Genomic DNA, 26,760 nt, shown 5'->3' with positions numbered 1-26,760 from the left:
TGGCATTTATTTGTGTTGCTTTGGTCTCCCAGTAGGTCTTTTCCAATTCTGTGCATAGCTCCTGCAAGATGGACTTACTTCCTAACATTGCCCGGACCTTGCCCCGAGACTCTGTATAGCAAGGAAGTCTAGGAGGCATTTGGAGAGGCGGCCTACTTTGGAGAAGCAGTTAGGATGAGGGGATTATCTGCTGGCGAATAGCAGAGGACAGCGACAGCCCTGTGAGTCTCTAGGTTAAGGGCTGTACTCTCACGAAGGGAACAGAAGTAGAGAAAGGGTTAATTCAAACTGCTGGAAAAGCTAAAAGCAAATTTTAAAACGCTGAGCTGCACATATTCTTACTGGGATGAGAGCCTGCTTACATGCTTGTTGGGCATTTTGGTATTTACCACTTAACATCTTTTCAGCTTCTGCAAGGGATTTCCACCTCCCACCCCCGACTCTCCCTAATGTAAACACAGATTTCTCAGCAAGTCATTTCTCAAGCCATGTCATTTCTAGGGTAAAAAAAAATTGTAATAATGTGTCATCTGGATGATGTACTTGTCTGGAAATACTAGTTATCCTTTTTGAACAGATTCTGAGATGATAGTAGTCTGTCAGTTTGGGGGCAGGTGTGTAGTTTCTTTTCTTTTTTTTTACAAATTTATTTATTTTATTTATTTATTTTTGGCTGTGTTGGGTCTTCGTTGCTGCGCGTGGACTTTCTCTAGTTGCCACGAGCGGGGGCTACTCTTCTTTGCGGTGTGCGGGCTTCTCATTGCAGTGGCTTCTCTTGTTGTGGAGCACAGGCTCTAGGCAGGCGGGCTTCAGTAGTTGCAGCACATGGGCTCAGTAGTTGTGGCTTGCAGGCTCTAGAGTGCAGGCTCAGTAGTTGTGGTGCATGGGCTTGGTTGCTCTGCGGCATGTGGGATCTTCCCAGACCAGAGCTTGAACCCATGTCCCTTGCATTGGCAGGTGGATTCTCAACAACTGCACCACCAGGGAAGCCCTAGTTTCTTTTTTTTAAGTTAATTTTTTTTTAATTCCCTGATTGATGAAGACCTTAAAACTCACCAGTGGCAGAACAAAGTTCTGAAGAGCTCCTGTAGGTTGTAGAGGCCACCCTCCCCAGACAGATGCTTCTCCTCAAGCAGCTCTATTTTTTTCAGAATTTTTTTCACTTAAACTTTTAATTTTTGGTTGATAAAAATTTCCCTTTTTTAAGAATGCAGTTAAATAACAGACTGTTATCCCAACTGTCATAAAATTAGAAAATATTTTGTTTTGTCAAAGTAACAGTTCTTTCTCTGCAACATGAGGATTTTTCTTCTTCGGGGTTTCCTCTCCAGCCAATACAATGCAAAGCCCCTTCAGTGAGGAACAAGACTGGTTAAAGCTGCTACAAGTCAGTCTCCTAAACTCTACTTTTGTGTGGCCTTGGAAAAACTATTTCACCTCTTTGGTCCTCAGAGTCTTCATCTGCACCATGAGGAAGCTCAGCCATGTGACTTGTGAGGCCCACCTGACTCTTGGGTCTGTGAAATTGGGAGAAGTCTAGGGAGCTGGACTGTGAGGTTGGTTTGCTACTAGCTGCGTGGCTTGAGCTAATTTTCTTAATCTCCTTTAGTCTGTTACCACTTCTGTTTTAAAAAGTCCGTTAATATCAATCCCACTCACCTAACAAGGGCACAGAGATCGAAATGGTGAGTGAGTCTGAATGCGCTGCATAACTAACACAGTGCCGCATGGAGTCAGCGGGAGAGGGTAATCTGCCCTGCTGCCGTTGAGGCACATGCCTGCTCCTTCCCACCTCAGTTTGGGCCTGACTTCTCCCCAGGCGAATGGGCTCCTGGTCGGGCGCCTTCTCTGCCCACAGCCTGACTGTCCCTCATGCTGGTTCTCACCTGGAAGTGTTTCCCTCCCCATCTCTCTGCCCAATTCTCAACCTGCTATATATGTGATCCACTCTTTACAAAGCCATCTCTGACCACCACAGCCCCCCGTGTTGGACCTCTCCCTTTGTTATCCCTGTACTTATTCATAGAAGCATTTAACTATCTCCTTTTCACTCTGATTTGATGGATAATAAGTAACTTCTTGAGCCACTTTTTTGGGTATGTTGTAAGGTGGCATTCAGGAAGGGTTGCTGTCTGCCCCTCGTAAGTGATCCAGGGAAAGCTTTCAGTCTGGGGACCCGAGTGGGTGGGCTAGTTCTTTGAGTAACCATGGAAGAGTCAGAGGGTGTGCTGATCATCAGGTACTAGCCTACAATCTGGAGGTTAAAAAAAAGGAAACTACCACCCCCCACCCAATATGTATAAGATAAGGAGGAAAAAAGAGTCAGAAGTGGGTTTTTGCATCCATTTCTCCCAAGATAGGTATAGTTTTTCTTAATACTCTCAAGATATTAGGAAACAGAGATCTGCATTATCAAAACTAGTTCTTCACATATATATGGAATCTAAAAAAAAAAAGTTCTGAAGAACCTAGGGGCAGGACAGGAATAAAGACGCAGACGTAGAGAATGGACTTGAGGACATGGGGAGGGGGAAGGGTAAGCTGGGACGAAGTGAGAGAGTGGCATGGACATATATACACTACCAAACGTAAAATAGCTAGTGGGAAGCACCTGCATAGCACAGGGAGATCAGCAAGGTGCTTTGTGACCACCTAGAGGGGTGGGATAGGGAGGGTGGGAGGAAGACGCAAGAGGGAGGGAGATATATGTATATGTGTAGCTGATTCACTTTGTTATAAAGCAGAAACTAACACACCACTGTAAAGCAATTATACTCCAATAAAGATGTTAAAAAAAAAAAACAAAGAAAAACTAGTTCTTACATAATTCAGAGAGCTGATATTCCAGTGAGTTGGAGTTTTGGGGGGATTAAAATCTGAGAGTAAGAATATGCAAAGATTCACTTCGGCAGATACTTACTGAGTTCCTCTTGTGTGCTGAGCCCTAGGCTGGGTGGCAGGGGCAGCAGACCGAGAGCCCTGACCCGGCTCATACGAATGCCCCAGTCCAGTGGAGAAGACAGACAAGAAGAAGATTGATGGCACGACGTGTGTTGTAGCGGAGGTGTGGAAAGCAAGCACCAGGGAAGAGTCACAGAAGAGGAATGTGAGTAGAGTTGTGAAAAACTTAGGATTTAGCCAGGCCAAGAATGGAGGAAGGAAAGACCTTGAAGTTGCATGGGGGAAAGTGGTAAAGAGTGAGGCTGGCTAGCAGGACTGGGGCCAGGTCTGGAGGAGCCTTTATTGCCACACTGATGATTTGTATTTGGCCTGAAAACCACAAAGAGCTGCCGAGGGAATTCAAGTAGAACAGTTAAAGTGATCATATTTGTATTTCAGAAAGGACTCGTATTTTTAAAAGGACTAATCACACATACACTTTGTTGGTTTTTTCACCAGCAGGCACTGGCCCACAAACTTTAGAAGAAACAGGAGTGTAGAAAGGGCTGGGAGTATGTCAAGGACACTTTTTGAATTTTGCCTAGCACCTTTCAAAGCAAAACCTGCCAGTGTCCTGAAAAGTCTGAGTCCTGGTTTACTGTGTTATTTGGGGCAAGTCACTGCACCTCTCTGAATCTCTGTTTCCTAACGTATTAAATGGAAGGAAGGGTATTAGATCAAGTAAAATCAATTTATTGGATTATGACCAGTATTTTTTTTATGAAATAGAATATGTCTAGGAAAAACATTCCCTGGGTTTCCTTTACTGTCACAATACTATCATACAGCACATCTGACACTAGATGTTATGGGTTTTCCACACATCAGACAAGTCTGCAACACCAGCTAAGTGTTCTACAATTTAGTTCAGTTCTCACACCATCTACCTGAAGTTAGTATCAGATCCTCCAGGTTAAGTGTTCAGTCCCATAAGACTGCCCCACTTAAGATACCAGTTGCAAGTCCCAGATTGTCACCTGTATTTCTAACTGACCAGCTATAAATCTGGGTTCCAATGACCCCCCTCCTTGGGTCCAGTAATTTGCTAGAATGACTCACAGTACTCAGGGAAACACTTAATTAATGCTTATCAGTTTGTTATATAACAAAGGATATGATAAAGGATACAGAGGAGGAGCTACACAGGTGAGGTCCAGAAGGGTCACAAGTGCAGGAACTTCTGTCCCCCTGTGGTTGGGGAGCACCACCCACTTGGCATGTAGACGAGTTCACCACCCTGGAGGCTCTCTGAACCATGTACTTTTGGAATTTTTATGGAGGCTGCATCACATAGGCATGATCAATCATTAACTCCACTGCTAACCCTTCTCCCCTTCCCGGATGATGGGGGATGGGGCTGAAAGTTCCAAGCTTTTAATCAGGGCTTGGTCTTCCTGGCGACCAGCTCCCATCCTGAAGCTATTCAGGAGCCCACCAAGAGTCAACCCATTAGAACAAAAGCCACTCCTATCACCCGGGAAATTCCAAGGCATTTAGGAGCTCTGTGCTAGGAACTGGGGCAAAGACCAATATATGTTTTCTATTAGTTCACAAGTACATAGAAAAAAGTGCATTGCAATAGTGAGGGTATCATTGTTTTGTGAAACTTTGATTTCAACTAGAAGTAGAAACACAGACATAGAAAATCTGTGTCTATGGTGTGTGTGTGTGTGTGTGTGTGTGTGTGTGTGTGTGTGTGTGTGCACTAGGTTGTGATGTAAACGTATCTCTAACTCCAGGGAGCAGAGATTTGAAAACTAATAGGCAAATAAACTCCCTTCCAATGCTAAGACCTTTGATTCCCTTCTTATGCTGCTGACCAGTAAGTTGCTAAAGGTTGTTCTGGAAGGTATAGGGAGTACTTAACTATTAGCATGCCCATGGAACTGGGCTACTTTGATATGCACATAGGTTCTGGAAGCGCCCCTTCTGGGTTTTTATAGGGCTTGTCTGTAAAAGTGCTTTCACATTTTTATTCTTAAATTTCTTAGTGTTCTTTAAAGCAGTTCTGTAATGTAAACCCCTTGCTTTTGTCTAACTTTTGTGTTGTCAATAGCGACACCTAGTGGTAAAAGAGTCATATTGCAAATATCTTGTACAGACTTAGAGCTGAAAAGTGATTTTAGAGATCACCAAGTCCCATTTTGTAAATTATTAAAAACAAACTGGAAACTCACATGTATTCCTACATTCATATAAACTTTACATGAGAATAAATAAAACCTATGGCTAGGTGGTGATTTCTTTAAAGCTTTAAAGGGTTTCTTTAAAGGGTTACTTTAAAGCTTTTCAAATACCCAGAGATCACTGTTAGTAATAACAGCGAAGCAGAAATTTAACAAAGCATGCCCTGATAGGCTAACAGGAAGTCATAGTTCAGTATATCTGCAGCTGTTGGTGCATTGGTATTTACACGTGCATGCCAGATCTTCAGGGTTTAGTATGGTGCCTGGCACTTGGTAGTACTCAATAGATCTCTGTGGAATGTTTGTGTATGTGGGTGATCACTGAGCCCAGGGAAGCCTCCCATGGTTTCCTTTCTGCAGACGCTAAGGACTGGACCTGTTTTGCTCCTGGGAACTGACACCCACTCCTCTATCCTTTGAGAAGATTCATTTCCCCTGCCACCAGCAGCAGAGTGGGAGAAGGTTTCCATAGCCCCCTCCTTCAGTAGGTTCAGAGAGAGAATACCCAAGCCCTTTCCTGCGTAGTGAGAGGGAGATGGTTAAATATAGTAGCATACAGTAGTTAAGGGGAGTGAATTCATCTCCATGTATCAAAACAGGCAATTCTCGGGGCCTCCCTGGTGGTGCAGTGATTAAGAATCCACCTGCCAATGCAGGGGACACAGGTTCGAGCCCTGGTCTGGGAGGATCCCACATGCCGTGGAGCAGCTAAGCCTGTGCGCCAGAACTACTGAGCCTGCGCTCTAGGGCCCGCAAGCCACAACTACTGAGCCCGCACACCTAGAGCCCATGCTCCTCAACAAGAGAAACCACCGCAATGAGAGACCCGCGCACTGCAACGAAGAGTAGCCCCCGCTCACCACAACAGCAACAAAGTGTGTGTGTGTGTCACGCACAGCAGCAAAGACCCAACGCAGCCAAAAATAAATAAAATGAAATAAATAAATTAAAAGAAAAAAAACCAGGCAATTCTCATAAAATGTTGAGTTAAAACAGAAAACAAAAACTAGATGCTAACTATGCATGCCACTTAACACTATATAAAAAATACACTAATACCACACATTTTCTGTAGTACATATACAGTATATGTATCTAAAAACATTAAAGTGGTCAGAAGGACACACAAAACTTGTAAGAGAGGTTACCTCAGAGGTGGAGAGTGGGAACTCGGACTGGAAGTGATCAAAGAAGACTTGGGCTCTTTTTTAATGCAGTATACACATGTATCCAGAGACTGCAAAACTAAAAATGCACTAAAAAAAAAGATTTTCGTCCTTATAGATAATTTGGAAGTCGCAGAAAAATTTGAAGGAGAAAATTTAAAACTTACTTGTGTTTATAACCCAGGGATACTACAGTTAAAATTTCGATATATTTTCTTGTTGTGGTTAAACATATTTAATTAGGATCATTCTGTATATGGTTTTACACCCTGATTTTTCCCACTTAACATTTTATGTGCAGCATTTTCCCATCATTTAACATTCTTTGAAGAAAAACAACTTAAAATGACTAGTATTTCTTTTAAATCAAAATGTACCAAATAGTTTTAGGGCTTTTGGGGTTGTTTCTAATTCTTCACTGTTTATTTAACATGCATTCAACTAGCACTTATTTCCTGCATGGTTAGGAGGACCTGTGCTAGGGATATAGTGTTCAGTAGGGTCCCTCTCCCCCCAGAGCTTTCAAATGTAAGATATGTGTGCAGAAATAGTTGCTCACATTATGTTTCTCTGGGTTACACTGTTACTAAGGGAATGAAGGGATCAAAGGATATGGAATGTTTTAAGATTTTTGATTCATGTCGCTAAACTGTTCTACCAGTAAGGCTACACCAATTTACATTCCCCAAAGCAGTCTGTGTTTTACCATTTCCTAAAATCAATGAAAATGATTTTAGTTTATTGTGCTTTTATTATTGAACTGATCATTTTTCTCATCTAGTCTTGCTAAAATTTGCATGGATTCTCAGCTTTGTTTCTTCCTCATGTGTTACATATGTCTCAGTGCTCTTGGGTTAGTTTCCAGCTTCTTTATTGTCCACTTGATTGTTCCATATCTTCATTTTGCCCCTATCAGAGCTGACTGTACTGGTTCTACTATGACCAGAGAGAGTATGGCAGTTAAGCAATTAGGACATGTATGTAATTTAAAAAAATTATTATGGGAAATTTCATACATACCGAAAAGTAAATAGTACAATGAACTTTAACATACCTATAAATCAGAATCAGCAGTTACCAAGATTTTTGCCATATTTGCTTCATTTAACCCTTTTTTAAAACTTTATAGTTGCTTAAATATTTTAAAGCAAACACAAACGTTGTGTCATTTGTTTTTATAGGCACACACTGCACATTTTTTATTTGATCTATTCTGTCAAGTTTTACTTCAGTCTTAGGTGTTAAAACATCTTTGGGTTTTTGCCCTCTGCATTTATTCCTGAGGTTGGGGCTTTATACACCCTCTTTCTGATTCTGTATTTACCAGTGACATTGTGGAACTTTTCTCTAAAATGGCCCACTGCTCCATAAGTAGGTTAGCTGGTGCCGTCAAAGCAGTATGTGAAATGTGCAGGTTGCAGGTTCTGCAGCCTGGATCATGCATCTGCAGATCCTTACCACTCTGGACATTTCATAAATGATGTCAAATCACAGGCAACTTCTCATGACTGTTCTCAGCTGTGATTAAATTGGAAAATTATGTAATAATCTGCTCACTGATGTACAAATTTAAACAGTAGCTGGTTTCTTGGGAAGAAACCATTCAAAAATCTGAAAAATATATAGATCCCTTTTCCAGAAAAATGTATGTGTTGGGTATGTGTGTGTGTGTGTGTGTGTGTGTGTGTGTGTGTGTATGCATACACGCACAGGTACATATTTATATCAGAAAATTCTACATAAAGTTTCAGGAGATTCCTAGACCCTCTAAAATATAATCCTAGATCAAGACTCTTAATCAATAAATCGTTCAAAATGGCTTTCTTCTATTACACACACACACACACCCATACACACACACCCCCATACATACACACACACATCTATGTTATGTCATGGGCAGGAGGAAAAGGGGTATGGTGACGGGGAAAAAAAACTACCTAATTATAAACATAAGAAAATGTGTAAAATGTAGAATAAACAAAGTCAACTATTGTATATACTGGAATTAAAAGTCTAAGGAAATACCTGGAATCTATCAGGAACCTAAGCAGGGGCAGTGTGGTCCAACTTACCTGCAAACACACACAAAAACAGAATACCTGAAGCTGTCAAGCTATATAGAGAAAACATATCTTCTTATAAACTGGATAAACAAATTCACCAAGCTGTTGGGGGAGAAAGATATGACAAGACAATCTATTTCATGTCATTGTTTCCAAAGCAGGTGTTAATGGACAAAACGTGTTTCAACAAGTAACATTTCCCTCAACTGTTCTCAGCTGTGATTGACATAAAAAAAGAATTATTTAAAATGTGGCTCACTCTGCCCCCTATTGTACAGGTTTAAACGTTCACTGGTTGTTAAAGAGGTAAGAAAGCATTATAATATATTTATCAGCATCTAACCTCATCTTATTTGAAAATTTGGGTATGCTCAGCATGTCCTACACTTGTAACCCAGCCAAGTAACATGACCCACTGTTCGACTTCTACTTAACTACAGTCAAAGAGGTTTAGAAAGCTAGACTTAAACAAAAACTCCTACACTGTGAGTACATTAGACAATTCATGTCAATAATTTATTACCACAAATAAGCAGATCACTGGTAAGGAACTGCAGAGGAAGCTGACACTTCTCAGACTGCAAGGTCTGAAGGGGTGATCGGGGGCCACAATTTCCTCCTCTCCCTCCGACAGGAAAAGCTCTCCTTATCGTCAGAATTGCTGTTTGAAAGCTTCAGATCCTCTGGGAAGCAAGGGAGGTCAATGATGTTCATCAAGCCTGGCTCAAGTTCTAAGGGCTGTATGTGAGTGGCTCCCTCATTTTGAAGATAGACACCACATACTGAAGGCTTAAGTGACAGTCTGATGAGGTGGCAACTGTTTGTGTGCATATTTGTAAATGTTGGTTATCTGTCACTCCTGGGTCCCCTCAAATGATCACTCTAAAATATTCAGTTGTTAAATGTTTTAATACTTTGCTCTAAAACTCCTGTGGTGACAATACCATGACAATAAGCTTTAAAAAGTCCACTTCTTTTCCTCACATACTAGTAAATATAACATCATTTTACCAAATAATACGGATAGAAATTGTGCTAGAAACTAAGAATGCTTAGTACATCCTGCCAAGGCAGTCCCCCAAGTACAATATCATAAGAAATGTGAGTTAATACTTGGATGATCCATTTTATTTTAGACTTTATAGGTCAGAATAAAGATTATACAAGCAGCTGTTAGTGAAAATTTTATTGTAATATGGTAATTTATGACCTTAGTCTCTTTTCTCAACTTTGTGTAAAATCAATAAAGACATGTTAGCTACTTTGACAAACGTGAAACAGCCTCCAGGAATGTTACCACAGATGACTATTATAACAAAATCCAGACATTTACCTGGAATGAATTCATCTATACAAAGATATACATTCAAATTTGCATAGCTGTCAAATTAGAACTGTCTCTCAGCTCTATCAAAAAATAAAAGGAAAAAAACCCCATATAGTTGAGGTATTGTGTATTTCCATAATACAGTTTACAACAAAAACTCTTATTAAATACCCAGCATTATGTATGCCATAATTCACTAAGGAGCCACCTGTAAGGTAGTGTTTATTATTTTGCTATGAGGTGCATCTCCTACAGGAACAGTTTAGTTTAGAGGACAGATTATTTTTCTAGTTTCAGCTATGCCAATTACTTGGGCAAATTATTTCAAAAATACTTGAGCTATTTTTGGCTTCTGACTTATAAAATGAGGTGGCTGGAATAGAGCAGCAGTATCCCCATAAGTGCGGAAAGCAAGGGGATAGCTTCATAAAGACTGCCTGATAGCTTGTCGATAGGACAGATTTTTTCCAGAAATACTGTAAAGATTGTTTTCCAGAAGATCAGGAGTATTTGTATAATCTAACAAATACCTTAGGGATTCTGACGTTCTGGATTTGGGAACCACAGGACTAAGTGATCTCCAGATTCTTTCTGCACTAACAATTTCTGATTTGTTTGAGGTTTGCTAGGCAAATGTAAGAGGTCACAGAATTTAAATATTTACTCATCTACAATTTTTAAACCTTTTAATTTGTAACTAAGACTCACAAGAAGTTGAACAAACAGTATAGTTTGTATACTTCACCCAACTTCCCCTTAATAACATACTTGATAACCAGAGTATATTTTCAAAACCAGTAAATTGACATTACAACAGTATTAACTAAACTACAGAACTTGCTTTATTTCATCAATTTTTTATGCACTTTCTGGGGACTATGAAATTCCATCACAAGTATTGATTTGTGTAAATACCACCACAATCAGGACACAGGACTGTTCCATCACCACAAAGACACTCCCTCCTGCCACTCTTTTATAGTTTGTCTCTATCCCCATCATTCATCCTTGGCAGCTACCCATCTCTTCTCCATTGCTATAATTTGTCATTTCAAGAAGTTCATATACATGAAATGATACAAGACATATGTAACCTTTTGAGATTGCCTTTTTGTACTTGGCATACCACTAAGATCCATAGAAATTGTTGCATGCAGCAAGTGTCTTTTACGACTGAGTAGCATTTCATTTATGGATGCAACCACAGTTTATTTGCCCACTGAAGGACATTTAGGTTGCTTCTAGTTCTTGACTATCACAAATACAGTTGCCATGAACATCTGTGTACAGGATTTTGTGGGGGCAGACATTTCATTTCTGTGTGATAACTACCCAGGAGTGTAATTGCTGGATCCTAAGCATATGTTAACTTTATAAGAAACTGCCAAACTTCTAGAGTGACTACCATTTCAGAGTCCCACCAAGAATCCAGTTGCTCCACAGTCTTTCCAGTGCTTGGTATTGTCAGTATTTTTAATTTTAGTCATTTGCTAGGTGTATAGTGATATCTCCTTATGATTTTAATTTGCATTTTCCTAACGGCTGATGTTAATCATCTTTTCATGTGCTTGTCATCTCTTCAGTGAAATGTTTGTTCATTCGTCCATTTTGTAATAGGATCGTTTTCTTACTTTTGAGATTAGGGAGTTCTTCGTATATTTTGGATACAAGTCTTTTATTGGATATGTGACTTGCAAATATTTTCTCTCCGTCTGTAGTTTCTTTTCATCCTCTTGACAAGATATTTCACAGAACAAAAGATTTTAATTTTGATGAAGACCACTTTATCCTTTTTTTCTTTTTGTGGAACGTGCTTTTGGTGTAATCTCTTAGAACTCTTCACCTAACCCTAAGTCATGAAGATGTTTTTGTCTATAATTTTTACAGCTTTACTTTTTATATTGATATATGATCCATTTTGAGTTAATTTTTGTAAAAGGTGTGAAGTTTAGGTTGAAGTCCATTTTTCTGCTAATCGAAGTCCCCACTATCTATTGAAAAAAGTATCTGTCCGCCCCTCAATTACTTTTGTATCTGTCACATAGCTGTTGGTCATACCTGTGTAAGTCTATTTCCAGTCTCCTAGTTTATTGATGTGTGTCTGTACCTCCTCCGACACCACACCCTCTTGATTACTATAGCTACAAATTGTCTTAAAACCAGTTTGTGATTCCTCCACCTTTATTCTTCATTTTCGATATTGTTTTAGCTATTCCAGTTCTTTTGCCTTTCCATACAAATTTTAGAATTAGCTTTTCTATTTCTACCAAAAAGAGCTGCTGGGATTTTGCTTAAATTTTGCACCCAAGGTTAGTGCCTCATTTCCCTCCCTAGAACTTCGAGAAGGATCCAAGAATGAAGGGGCTTTATTCACAGGTGGTGGGGGAGTAGGGGGTGGGATGGAGGGAATACACAGGAGGCAGAGGCAACTCACATCAGGGTCAAACATTTGGGTCTGAGGCGCCTGTGGTGGATTTATGGGTCAGTCGTCACAGGACAGAGGCGTCCTGGGTGTACCCAGGAGACAAGTGCGAACCATTGTAGCAGGGTGTCTTAACTCCCAGGCTTGTTCATCTTTATAGGTTTGGCTGAGGTCTCAGCGCTGCAGGAGCGAGACGCTGGAGTAGGTGGCTGTCTGTTCCACCCGGCCTTATCATCCGACCCCTCCTCCCTTCTGCGTGCCCGCCCCTGAGCAGAGCTCCCTACTGCCAGGGCCCCACCCTCCCGCAAGGGGTGCCCTCCCAGCACCTGAGCCCGGGGGTTAAACTGTGACCCTCAGCAGCCTCTTCTGTTACAGGCAGGCGAGGCCCAGGGGCTCCCCATTTGGCTCAATTACACCCATCTGGAAGCATCTGGTCAGCATTTGGGAATGGCTTAACCAGTAACTGTGCAATTAGAGGCACTAGGAAGCATTGGGATGGAAACCAAGAACTGCCAGTCCAGTTACCACATACAAATGTACCAAATTACTGACACTGCAGAAATACAAAGGATCATGAGATATTACTACAAGCAACTCTATGCCAATAAAATGGACAACCTGGAAAAAATGGACAAATTCTTAGAAAACCACAACCTTCCGACACTGAACCAGGAAAAAATAGAAAATATAAACAGATCAATCACAAGCACTGAAATTGAGACTGTGATTAAAAATCTTCCAATAAACAAAAGCCCAGGACCAGATGGCTTCACAGGCAAATTCTATCAAACATTTGGAGAAGAGCTAACACCTATCCTTCTCACACTCTTCCAAAATATAGCAGAGGGAGGAACACTACCCAACTCATTCTATGAAGCCACCATCACCCTGATACCAAAACCAAACAAAGATGTCACAAAGAAAGAAAACTATAGGCCAATATCACTGATGAACATAGATGCAAAAATCCTCAACAAAATAGGAGCAAACAGAATCCAACAGCACATTAAAAGGATCATACACCATGATCAAGTGGGGTTTATCCCAGGAATGCAAGATTCTTCAATATATGCAAATCAATCAATGTGATAAACCATATTAACAAACTGAAGTAGAAAAACCATACAATCATCTCAATAGATTCAGAAAAAGCTTCTGACAAAATTGAACATCCATTTATGATAAAAATGCTCCAGAAAGTAAGCATAGAGAGAACTTCTCTCAACATAATAAAGGCCATATATGACAAACCCACAGCCAACATCGTTCTCAATGGTGAAAAACTGAAACCATTTCCACTAAGATCAGGAACAAGACAAGGTTGTCCACTCTCACCACTATTATTCAACATAGTTTTGGAAGTTTTAGCCACAGCAATCAGAGAAGAAAAAGAAATGAATCCAAATTGGAAAAGTACAGATGACATGATACTATACATAGAGATGACATGATACTATACATAGAGAATCCTAAAGATGCTAACAGAAAACTACTAGAGCTAATCAATGAATCTGGTAAAGTAGCAGGATGCAAAATTAATGCACAGAAATCTCTTGCATTTCTATACACTAATGATGAAAAATCTGAAAGAGAAATTAAGGTAACACTCCCATTTACCACTGCAACAAAAAGAATAAAATACCCAGGAATAAATCTACCTAAGGAGACAAAAGACCTGTATACAGAAAACTATAAGACACTGAAAAAAGAAATTAAAGATGATACAGATAGATATACCATGTTCTTGTATTGGAAGAATCAACACTGTGAAAATAACTATACTACCCAAAGCAATCTACAGATTCAGTGCAATCCCTATCAAACTACCAATGGCATTTTTCACAGAACTAGAACAAAGTTTCACAATTTGTATGAAAACACAAAAGACCCCGAAGAGCCAAAGAAACCTTGAGAAAGAAAAACTAAGCTGGAGGAATCAGGCTCCCTGACTTCAGACTATATTACAAAGCTACAGTAATCCAAGACAGTATGGTACTGGCACAGAAACAGAAATATAGATCAATGGAACAGGATAGAAAGCCCAGATATAAACCCATGCACATATGGTCACCTTATTTTTGATAAAGGAGGCAAGAATACACAATGGAGAAAAGACAGCCTCTTCCATAAGTGGTGCTGGGAAAAATGGACAGCTGCATGTAAAAGAATGAAATTAGAACACTCCCTAACACCATACACAAAAATAAAATCAAAATGGATTAAAGACCTAAATGTAAGGCCAGACACTATAAAACTCTTAGAGGAAAACATAGGCAGAACACTCTATGACATAAATTATAGCAAGATCCTTTTTGACCCACCTCCTAGAGAAAAAGAAATAAAAACAAACAAATGGGACCTAATGAAACTTAAAAGCTTTTGCACATCAAAGGAAAACAGAAACAAGACGAAAAGACAACCCTTAGAGTGGGAGAAAATACAAATGAAGCAACTGACAAAGGATTAATCTCACAAATTTACAAGCAGCTCATGCTGCTCAATATCAAAAAGACACACAACCCAATCTAAAAATGGGCAGAAGACCTAAACAGACATTTCTCCAAAGAAGATATACAGATCGCCAACAAACACGTGAAAGGATGCTTAACACCACTAATGATTAGAGAAATGCAAATCAAAACTACAGTGAAGTATCACCTCACACCGGTCAGTATGGCCATCGTCAAAAAACCTACAAACGATAAATGCTGGAGAGGGTGTGGAGAAAAGGGAACCCTCTTGCACTGTTGGTGGGAATGTAAATTGAGACAGCCACTATGGAGAACAGTATGGAGGTTCCTTAAAAAACTACAAATAGAACTACCATACAACCCAGCAATCCCACTACTGAGCATATACCCTGAGAAAACCATAATTCAGAGTCATGTACCACAATGTTCATTACAGCTATATTTACAATAGCCAGGACATGGAAGCAACCTAAGTGTCCATCAACAGATGAATGGATAAAGAAGATGTGGCACATATATACTGGAATATTACTCAGCCATAAAAAGAAACAAAACTTAGTTATTTGTAGTGAGGTGGATGGACCTAGAGTGTCAGAGTGAAGTCAAGTCAGAAAGAGAAAAACAAATACCGTATGCTAACACATATATATGGAATCTAAAAAAAAAAAAATTGGTTATGAAGAACCTAGGGGGAGGACAGGAATAACATGCAGACGTAGAGAATGGACTTGAGGACACGAAGAAGGGGAAGGGTAAGCTGGGACAAAGTGAAAGTGGCATGGACATATATACACTACCAAATGTAAAACAACTAGTGGGAAGCAGCTGTGTAGCACAGGGAGATGAGCTCAGTGTTTTGTGACCACCTAGAAGGGTGGGATAGGGAGGATGGGAGGGAGACGCAATTGGGAGGGGATATATGTATATGTATAGCTGATTCACTTTGTTATAAAGCAGAAACTAACACACCATTGTAAAGCAATTATGCTCCAATAATGTTTAAAAAGAAAAGCATATGCAAACTGCCAATGTATTTAGCTCCTGCTCTAATGAAAGAGATATTTCTCATCTCTCCAAATCCTGTGGAATTGATTAGAGAATGGTACTATGTGTGTACGTCTATATTTGATATCTTTGGTTGAAATTTTCAGTGGAGATAGCCTGTTAAAGATAGAACTTGTCTACGAAAACCAACTTGCTCACTGGTAATTTTGTACACCCCCCTGGTATTATTCAAGTTGTGTGTGTGAATAAAAGCTTTCCCCCTATTAAACAACAGAAGAAAGTACCAAATTAACATGTACGTCTTAGTAATATGTCAAATATATTTCAATCAAAAAACAGCCTGTCTCCACCCTTGTGGAAAGACAATCACACAATTGCGACAAGTATAAGCACAAGTATGAAGTGTGAATTTGGGATCAGAGAGGTCTGAGGTGGGAGGAGCAGCAGGTGACCTGCCAGGCACTAGCTGAAGCTGGCTGGGGAATGCAGGTTTGAGCAAGTGAGAGGTCGTGCTGCTGAGCAGGCAGAGAAAAGACAACACACAGGGTCTCCGATGCCAGGTATGGATACTGGTCTTGATCTTAATGGGAGATAGTAAGCCAAAAATTTCCATTTTCCAAAGATCTTAAACATAACTCAGAGAACAAATTAACTCATAGCAACTAATGCTGCCAAAAGCAGTTCTTCAGATCACAGATTTCATAAGGCTAATAAACTTTTTTAGATATAATTTTACCATTTTTTCCCATCAAAATCTTTAAGCAATTTGTGGACAGAGGACCCCTATGTACCCAACCAACACCCACTTCAATTATCAAAAGACAACCGACCCATCTGGACCATTTCTACCTAGTCACTTCCACTACTTTGTGTGCCTCGAAATAAATCTCAAGGTCAAAATCTTTATTACTGACAAGCTCAAGACAAGAGTACTTAGATCAATCTTTCCATAACTGGTCTCCCTTATGCCTTAATTTGCCTGGGATACACTTCCATTAACTCCTGTCTACTAAACTGTGTAGTGCCTAAGTTTTGCTATCATAAACACAAAATTACCAGATGGATCCTGGTGACCTTTAGATAAATGAAAATCACCAGAGCAGGGAGTAACCTGACCACAGTATCTATCATATTGGGTCCCTAAGGAGATGGATCCAGGAATGTACATTTCTCAGGGATCCCAAGATGATTCCCACTAGAAGCTCAAAGAGTTTTTTAGGCCCTTACACAGGAATACTGTATATTTATTTCAGATTTAAGCAATATTGTTTATTCCATGGAGAAGGGGAAAGTATTTGTTATCAATTCCATTTACTCTAGAAAATCCTGAATTAACTGTTTTCTCAATCTCCTAAAATTGGTAAAGCATACAATGCATCTCTGTGGTGAGAAAAGACACAAAACATATTTTTGGCATATGGAAATTTATTACTATCCTGCTTTCATCATCAAAACTTATGATCTTGGTCTTTCCTTCTTGCCTTTATATAAGGCCAAAAGAGAGACATTGGCTACTTTGACAACCTTAAAGCGGACTCCAGGAATGTCACCAACAGCATGACCTTTGCGACCAAATCCAGCAACCAGAACTTCATCATTTTCCTGGAATAAAATCAACAGTTTACTTCTGGTGTAAGTGGCAATCACCAAAAATACCCATTTATCCTATAAACAACTGAGGGAAACAGTTGCTACCCCAAAAACAGAAGCTAACAGACTAAAACACTTACCTCAATAAAATTCAAACAACCATCATTGGGTACAAAGGCGGTGATTTTTTTCCCATTCTTGATTAGTTGAACTCTGACACACTTCCTGATGGCAGAATTCGGCTGTTTGGCTTCAACCCCTCTGAAACATAAACAGCATGTAACACAGTAAGCTGGCTTTCTGAAAAGGGACACCTTTTAGTTCATTAAGCGTAAAACTTATTAGAAATTGTAGTATTCCTACCTTTTCAACATAATCCTAAATTGCTAAACTTAAACGAAGTTTTTCTTTAGTCTTAGTTTCATTAGACCAATAGGGGAAACATCTGGCCTCTTTATAGTTGTAAAACACGAACCAAGAAATAGAGCTAGAAATCCTGGATTCAAATCAGTACCACTAAATTTGATGGGATCATTTCGTAAAGTCAAAAAACAGTTGAGTGCTTGCAAATTCATGTGGCTCAATCTTAGCTGTAGAACATCAGGCAAGAAACTTCTCCATATTAGTTTTCTCACCGGGAAAGATGTAATTGTAAAGATGAAATAGTTGATGGGTGCGAATTACTTAGAATAGTTTCCACACGTATTAAGCTCTCATAATGTCCCTTGTTTCATTATCGCTACTTTCTCCCCTCCGATGCCACCCCAATTCCTTCCAAACTAATGTTGAAAGTTTAAAAACCTCTGGAGATTATTTAACTTCCCCAAAAGACGCAGACACACGAAGACCTAGAATTTACATCAAGCCTTCTTTAAGCGCATCCATCCCGAGTTACCGTACTAAAACCATGAAGGAAACAGCGATGGACTTTCACTTACACTTTTTCAAGCACAATTCCCTTGGCATGCGAAGCACCTCCAAAAGGGTTGGCCTTCAGGGCTGTGCCCAAATGGGCTTTCTTGTACTGCTTATCATGCCACTTCTGGTCTCGTCGGTGGCTACGGAGCTTCCTGGCAGTACGAAGACCGCGACACTTGCCTAAAATTGAAAATCACCTTAGATCCCCAGTAAAAAACACCCAAATCTTATTTTACATTATCTCAGGTACTAGCCTCTTCTAGACCACAGGCCGGTAGGCTCTGACATCACACCCTGGCCCTAATACGAACCGCAAAGTTTCCCTTGAACCATCTAAGACGTGGACACAAGCGCTCCAACAGGTGTGCTCTCCCCAACGAATAAAGCCCCGCGCCAAAGCTCGGGGGGAAGCGGCGCCCTCCCCAACGCCCCCGCGTCCCTCTCGAACTCCGGCTCCGCGGCCTCCGAGCAGCCCTGGCCCCTTCCCGCCCGGCCATGTGCCTGCGGCAGCGGCGCTCCCCATCTGCACCCCACCGTGGCTCCCCCTCACCGTTCTGTTTCTATCTGCCCGCCCGTCCCCGAAACCCCAGTTTGCACGCGCAGCCCCCTCACCCCGTCCCGGGACACCTCACCCATGCTGCCGGCGCCAGGGACCTGAGCGAAAGAGAGAAGCAGCGCAGGAAGGAACCACAAGCCATCGCGAGCAAGCCCCGCCCAGATGAGGACCCTTGCGGCTGTCTGCGCAGCGCCTGGTCCGGCTGGCGCCTCGCGGTAGAAAACGAGAAGTCTGCACCACTTTCCAGAATCTGCGCGGTGTTTAATTTGTGCGCAATTCAGAGATATCTAATTTGCACTGGGGTTTATTTCTTTTTATGTGAATGCCTTAGACAGAAGGAACAGGGACTACCAATCCCAGAAGCCTTTGCACGAGCCCCGCTCATGACGCAGGCGCCCTGGGCAAACCCACAGGGCGGGCTTTGTGGCGCTGGGTCGGAGGACGGAGAGGTCAGGCGTGTGGGTCTACGTGCTGTCGAGTGGAGGCCTTTTGCTTCCAGTTTGGAAAATGAGACCTCGGAGCCTTAACTCCTACTCACAAGAAGCACAGTAAATTGAAAAACGTTTAGTGAAGCAAGGTGACGTAGTATTTAAAAACCCATGCTTTAGTGAGAGACCCGGCCTTAAACCTCAAAGCTGCCGTCTTGGTTGTGGAATCTTGGGTGATTCATTTAATTGAGTCTTTAAACTTCAGTTTCTCTTGGAGAATGAAATAGATATGAAAATTTTCTGGGATGTTGGTTCATTCCACAACTAGTTTTTAAAATGTATTCTCTGTTCCCGGCACTGTTCTAGGCACTTGAGGATACAACAGTTAACAAGAGAGTGAAGGTTTCTGCTCTTATAAAGTCTATATTCTAGGTACGAGAAGACAAAATATAAGTGTATTTAAAATAAAAAGATAGTTTTGTATATGGATAAGGTGCTATAGAGAAAATGCAGTTGGTTAGGTGATAGTGACTTGGGGATGTAGGTGGCTACCTTGGGTAGGGTGGTGTTAGAAGGTATCTCTGTGGCGATTACATTTGAGCTGAGATCCTAAAGAGAGGGAGCCATTCAGACAAGTGTATGGGTAAAACCTTCCAAGAAGAGGGATTCTCCATAAGTAGAATGGGCTGATGCTTTTCAAGAACTGAGGGATCAGGGAGGGGGGAGCTGAGTGCTTGAAGAGTAGTGTGGTAATAGGTGAGATTTGAGAGGTGCACAGGGTCATATGGAGCCTGCAGACCACGGTCAAGACTTTGTTTACTCTTCCTGTGATTGAATGCCTTTGGAAAGTTTTCAGCAGGGGAGTAACAAGATAGGGTTTATATTTTTTATAGTTTCACTCTGGCTATTATGAGGAGAAAAAAACTGTAAGATGAATCTGTGAAGCCAGTTGGGAGGGTGTTAACGCTACTTCAGTTGGGAGAGTGCTTGCACCCTTCTCAGTCCAAGGTGGTAAAAGTGGTTGGATTAGATTTACAGTTTGATGGTAGAGCCAACAGGATTTGCTCAGGACTGTAGGATGTGAGAGGGAAGTTAATTATAATTTGCAACCTGAGCAACTGAATGACTTGTTTACAGAGTGGAAAATACTGGGAGAGGAGCAGATTTAGAAAGAGATATTAAGGGTGCTGTTAAGGATGCGTTAATTTTGAGAAGCTTGTTAGACTTCCAGGTAGGGATGTGAGGTGGGCAGTTGGATATACGGGTATGGTGTTCAGGAGAGTCATCAGTGAATAGATAGCATTGAAAACCATAGCTCTGAGTGAGATCGTTTAGGGGATGACTGTAGGTGGAACAGAGAGAGGTTGGAGGCCTGAGCCTTAGGCACATGGAAACTTAGTGGTATGAAGAGAAGCAGATGAAGCGAAATAGACTGAGAAGGAGTGGCCAATGCCGTACTCTAATCAAAGCCAAGTGAAGAAGGTGGAAGTGAGCAAGTGTGAAGGAAGGGTAAGATGAGGACTGAGAATTGTGTTTTGGATTTGGCAATGTGGAGGTTGTTGGTGCCTTTGTCAAGAGGAGATCCCGTGGAGTGGTGAAGATGTAAGCTTGATTGGGTTGGAGTCAGAATATGGGAGAGAAGGAACTATAGACAGCAATTATGGACAGTTTTTGCAAGGAGTTTTTCTATAATGTGCAGAGAAAGGGGGCCATATCTGGAGGGGATTGTGGAGCCAGGATGGATTTAAGAGGGCACATTTTCTGACATTTTTGTATACTGATGGGATTATTCCAGTAGAGAAGTAAAAAATAGATAATTCATAGAGAAAAGGGATGACTGCATGAGCAAGTCCTTGAGTAGACTAGAGGGGTGCCTAAGTGGAGGAATTTTTTTTTTTTGGCTGCGCATGCGGCCTGTGTGATCTTAGTTACAGTCCAGGGATCGAACCTGCACCCCATGCAGTGGAAGAGTAGAGTCTTAACCACTGGACCACCAGGGAAGTCCCTAAGTGGAGGAGTTGACCTGAGGAATAATAACAATTTATCTACAGTAATAGAGAAGGCAAAGTATAGGGGTACAACTGCAAGTAAATTGGAAGATCTGTTGATAAGAAGACGTGGAACTTCTCTTTTGACTACTCTTATCTCAATGAAATTAGCAGGGTCATCAGTGAAGAGAAGGAGTAGGGAAAAGAGGTTTGAGTAAAGGGGGTAAGATGTGAAATCACGTAGGATAACAATGCTAGCATTAAATAGTATTTACTGTGTGCCACATATTTTATGTGCCTTACATATATTAACTCATTTAATTCTCGTAATTCTGAAAGGTAAATACTTCTATTACCTCTTTTACTGAGGGATAGTGTCTTAATCCAGTCACACTACTGTAACAGAATACCATAGACTGGATGGCTTATAAACAGCAGAAATTTATTTCTCACAGCTCTGGAGACTGGAAAGTCCAAGACAAAGGTGCTGGAAGATTTGGTGTATGGTGGGAGCCCGCTTTCCGGTTCATAGACTCTTTTGCAATAACCTCAAGTGGCAGAAGGTCCAAGGCAGCTCTGGGGTCGCTTTTATTTATATTCTGTTTTTTTGTTGTTGTGTGTTTTTTTCCAGTTTTATTGAGATATATTTGACATTTTGGACCCTCCTTATAGGAGTACTAATCCCATTCATGAGGGCTCCACCCTCATAACCTAATTTACTCCCAAAGGCCGCCTACCTACTAATGCTATCACATTGGGGATTAGGTCTCAACATGAATTTTGCCTTCTAATTTAGAAGTGTGGGAGGATAGATTGACAAGAGAATGTAGGATTGTTGAAAATTTTGAGGACCCATTTGAAACCGTAGTTACAAAGTTACATCAGTTAGCATGGTTTTGTGTATTGTTCAGATTCATTCAGTGTAGTGACTGAGTAGGTAGAGAGTTAGCTTTTAACACGCCTGGGAGTGGGATCTAGTTAGGTGAATGTGATGGAGGAAGGGCAAGGGAGTTGAGAGTATAAGGAACCTCTCTTTCCATGAGATTGAAGCTGGAGGAGTAAAGAGCCAGAGATAGGCAAAACAGTTCTGAAGGCCTGGCCCTACCAGATATGAGAAATTTCTATGAGGCTAAGTAAGATAGTGCAGCATTAGTACAGAAGTAGATAAATTGACTAATGAATAGAATAGAGAGCTCAGCAAAAGACTCCTATAGAATTAGTATAGAATATTATTAAATGACAGAATTAGATGTCAGATCAATGTGTAAAGGAAGGATTGTCAAACAGATGGAACTACACAAAAAGTGGTTACCCAAAGTAAATTGAATCACCATCTCAGGCTAAAAACAAAAATCAACTCCAGGCAGACTTGAGGGCCTGTATGTCAGCAATACAATTTTAAAATTCTTCATAGAAAACAAAGGTGAATATCTCCATGAACTTAGGAAAGGAAAATATTTCTAAAGAAGAAGAAAAGAATGATACATTTGACCATATTAAGAAGCTTTGTTCAACAAAAACACCTGAAAGAAAGCAAAAAAACAAGTTACAAACTGAGTTGATATTCACAGGAAGTGTTCATATAAAGTTGGGATGGTTTGTTGCTTGAAAGTTTAGCAAAACATCCTGTAAAATCATCTGGGCTGGGTGTTTTCTGTGTGGGAAGGTAATAAACCTCAGCTTTAATATCTTTAATTAAATCTCTCATTTAAACTAAATCTCTTAATTTACAGAACTATTCGAGAACTGTGATTTCTTCTCGAGTCAGACCTGGTAAGTCATTTTTTTTAAGTTTGTCTATTTCATCTAAGTTTTCAAAATTGTTTCATAAAGCTGTTATGACATTCTCTTATGCATGAATATATGTATTTTTGTATATATGTACATATGTATTTTATATATATTTGTTTTTGGAAGGTTTTTAACAGTGAATATATAGTACTATATATAGTATATAGTACTATACAGGTTATCTCTTTCATTTTGAGTGAACTTTGGTAATGTGTGCCTTTCAAGGAATTTGTCCATTTCATCTAAGTTGTCAAATTTATGGACATAAAGTTGTTTGTACTATTCCTTTATAATCTTTTAAATATCTGTAGATTTATAGTGATGTCTTATCTTCCATTCCTGATCTTGGTAAGTTGTATCTTCTTCCCCTTTTTTTTCTTGGTCAGTTAGAAGTTTTGTAATCTTATTGATGTACTCCAAGAACCAACTTTTGCTTTCACTGATTTTCTCTATTGTTTTTCTGCTTTCATTTTTATTGATTTCTGGTCTTTTTTATTATTTACTTTCTTCTGCTTGTTTTAGACTTAAATGGAAGCTTATGTCATTGATTTGAGGTCTTTGTTCTTTTTTAATATATGTAGTATGACTATCCTTCTAAGTATTGCTTGAGCTGCATGCTGTGAGTTTTTTTTTTTTGATTGATACGCAAATGTATCTGCTCACAGTACAGCTTGAAGGTCCTGTGAGTTTTGATATGTTATATTTTAGTTTTAATTCATTTCAAAACATTTGCTAATTTCTCTTTTGATTTTCTTTTTGACCTATGGATTATTTAGAATTGTGTTATTTAATTTCCAAATATTTGGAGATTTTCTAAATATCTGTTATTTATTTCTAATTTAATTCCATTATGGTCTAAGAACATCCTTTTTTGATTGCAATATTTTTAAAATGTGTTGAGGTTTGCTTTATGGACCAGAATATAGTCACTCTTGGTGCATTCTGTATGTACACTTGAAAAGAAAGTATATTTTGCTGAGGAAGAATGTCCTATAAATGTTAATTAGCCCAAGGTGGTTGATAGTGCTGTTCAGGTCTTCTGTATCCTGTATTCGGGATGATAGTGACATTATGTGGAGAGAGTGGGGATCAGAGTTGGATGTTGGGTTATGTTTACTTTAGGTAGTGGGTTTAATTATTATATTATTATATAAACCAACAAGTAAATAAAGCATGAACCAATGGTCAGAATGCGTTATGAACCAAGGATTTTGATTACTATAGCCATGAAAATTTTTTATAAAGGATTTAATTTTTGTTTTTGGAGCTTTGAATTTTTTACTTCGTGATAAAGAACTTATTATGTAATTTGGAGCCTGAAAGGAGACAGAATTTCCTTTGACCTTGGACCCGGAATTTTCTAAAAGAGTACCCAAACAAGAATCAGCTTAAGGAGTTAGAGGAAAAGAAAGCTGCCATGGCTAAAGTGTAGTGAGCCAGCTGGAAAACAGAGGAAGGTGAAGTCCAAGAGGTGGGCAGGATCAGCTCACGTCCAACCTGTAGGCCAGGATAAGGAGTTTGGGTTTTATTCTAAGTGTGATGAGAAGCCGCTGGAGGCTTCAGGTGAAAGAATGACAAGATCTGATCTGCATCTTAAAAATATCACTGTGTCTGCCATGGTAGGCCACCACAGAGGGACAAGAAAGGACTCGGGCTATCCAAGGAGGGGACTGTTGCAATAGAATAGGTGAGAGATCATAGATAAGTAGCATTGGAGGTGGAGAGATGTCATAAGGGTCAGGATATAATTTGGAGTTAGATCATGTTGGAAAGAGCAAAATTATTGACATCATCATCATCACTATCACTACCACCACCATCTTGAACATCTAACAGATGTTGAGTACTGTTTAGTGTCAGGCTTAGGATTTCACATGCATAATTTCTTTTATCTTCAAAACAACTCCTATGTGGTAGGTGCTGTTATTAGACCCATTTTACCATTTAAGTTGAGACTTAAAGAAGTTAACTTTCTTAACCAGAACACATTTGTTGGTTTCCAGATTAGTTATAAGACACAATTTTGATTTTTAAAGAGTTTAGAAAAATTTTTGATGAATGTAAAGTAAATGTGGTGCAAAATTGATGGGAAATAATTTTCTAGCCAGCAAAACACCAGGAAATCTAAGGGGTATAGTTGTTAAGATTAAAGTATTCTTTTTTTTTTATATTAAAGTATTCTTAATATAAATTGCAACCCCATATCCATGGGTTACTAGAGATATGTGAAAACCGACAGACACTTTGTCACAAAAGATCCTGTTTGCTAGTTCATAAAATGTTGGGGGAATGGGGGCAGGAAGGAGAACAAGTTTTTCCTAGTATTTCCTCCAAGTAGAAGGTGTTAAATTAGTTTAACTCCTTATTTCTCTGCCAATCTACTCATTCCATGCCAGGTATGATGAGGTGACATCTCTCTTCATGTGGTACATTTAGAAAAAATAGTTTAGGCATGTTCAGTTCTTTCTTTTTTCCTTTTTGGGACCCAGCCTGCCATGGAGCACACATTTCCTCCTGTTTCTTCTGGGGCAGGCCTCTCTTCCCTATTGAGAGCCTAGTGCTGCTGTGATAGGCTGCCATGTCTGTCTTCTGCGGGGAGGGGTTCAGTTACAATCCATTTTGCTCCTGCACTAAGCTTTGTCCTCCAACCTGGCCTTTCATAGTAATAAAGATGGTATTTGGGCCTCTGCTTGTCTTACTCCTTGTTTTATATCTCAGTTTAGCACTCAGGTGGGGCAGAAGAGTATTATTATTTGACTTCTCTCAGAGCCCGCCAACTAAGGAGAAAGATTGATCTTCATAAATTAGATCAGTTGATGAGGAGACTTAGGTCAAGGGTGATGCTGTTTCTTTGTTCTGTATGGGCAAGAAGTTAGCTTTGGGGAAGAATGGCTAAGAGTTTTAACAATGTTGACAATTGATTCTGGAGCATTTGGAATGGTTAGAAGTTACTCCTAGTGTTTTAGCTATAAAAATGGAGGCAATAGTTGCTGTGGTAGTGTGACAAGATAAAATAACAGCTTTATGGGGCTTCCCTGGTGGCACAGTGGTTGAGAGTCCGCCTGCCGATGCAGGGGACACGGGATCGTGCCCAAGCGGTGGAGCAGCTAGGCCCGTGAGCCATGGCCGCTGAGCCTGTGTGTCCGGAGCCTGCGCGTCCGGAGCCTGTGCTCTGCAACGGGAGAGGCCACAACAGTGAGAGGCCCGCGTACCGCAAAAAAATAAAAATAAAAAAAATAACAGCTTTAAGTGGGGAAGAATAAGCAGTAAAAGTAAGACCAGTGCGTATACGCTCTGTATAACTACTATTAATAAGTGTTGAGTGCTTCATTTTACCTGATTAAATTATTAAACACAACTTTTCCTGTATCCAAAATTAATGAGATTTCTTATCCTCTCATTCTAGCTACTTTTTGATGTAGTTGTTGTTTCTTCTCATATACCTATTCTGTGGAACTAAAGAAATATGTGTATTGCCATATAATCTTACTAACATTCAAGCCTGTTCTTTAAAATCTTGTTATTTAATTAAACCTCTGTGTAGGATCTAAGGGGAATTGACAGTGCTGTTCTTTGATGCCCTTTGTGAAGTTCCTGGAAGAGAGTTATCATTTTAATATGCATGTTAAAAGTTATTCTCCAGGTGTTCTCTAACTTGGCTGAAAACCAAACAAAAGAAAATAGGCCTCTATTTCATCAGGGACCTTTGAATTATAAGAAATGAAAGATAATTTTTCTCACTAGGAAAAGAAAATAACTTTCTTCACTCAATGGAACATTAAGTTTTAGAATCTTATTCCCTGGAGAGGTTTAAGAACCTGTAGATGGGCCAAATCTGTGCTGTCTGAGTTCAGTGGGGACCACTTGATGTTTGTGATGGAGAATGGCTGGTGTCACTCTTTCTGC

At 40.1% G+C, this 26,760-nt stretch overlaps 2 protein-coding genes across 2 annotated transcripts in view; one reads left to right on the top strand and one right to left on the bottom strand.

The window, feature by feature from the left end:
- Window positions 1-16,990: 16,990 nt before the first annotated feature.
- On the bottom strand, window positions 16,991-18,830 carry RPS23 (ribosomal protein S23). Its single transcript, XM_082835668.1, has 4 exons — window positions 18,724-18,830; window positions 18,112-18,271; window positions 17,314-17,434; window positions 16,991-17,185 (listed from the first exon to the last, which is right to left on the bottom strand). The coding sequence occupies exons 1-4, from the start codon at window positions 18,725-18,727 to the stop codon at window positions 17,039-17,041; spliced, it is 432 nt and encodes a 143-aa protein (XP_082691794.1). The 5' UTR covers window positions 18,728-18,830; the 3' UTR covers window positions 16,991-17,038.
- Window positions 18,831-20,524: 1,694 nt separating this feature from the next.
- The window catches only part of LOC309959914 (V-type proton ATPase subunit S1-like protein), a gene marked incomplete at both ends in the record, with an annotated part of 38,610 nt that continues 32,374 nt past the window's right edge, over window positions 20,525-26,760 (top strand). The window contains 2 exon segments of the mRNA XM_082836471.1: window positions 20,525-20,584; window positions 22,797-22,836. Of these exon segments, the coding sequence (XP_082692597.1) occupies window positions 20,525-20,584; window positions 22,797-22,836 (100 nt within the window).

This window comes from Leucopleurus acutus (assembly GCF_964270905.1).
Source record: "Leucopleurus acutus genome assembly, chromosome: 3".
NCBI classification, from domain to species: Eukaryota; Metazoa; Chordata; class Mammalia; order Artiodactyla; family Delphinidae; genus Leucopleurus; species Leucopleurus acutus.
Note: the sequence above shows the minus strand (reverse complement) of the source record. Positions and strands in the feature narration are given on the sequence as shown.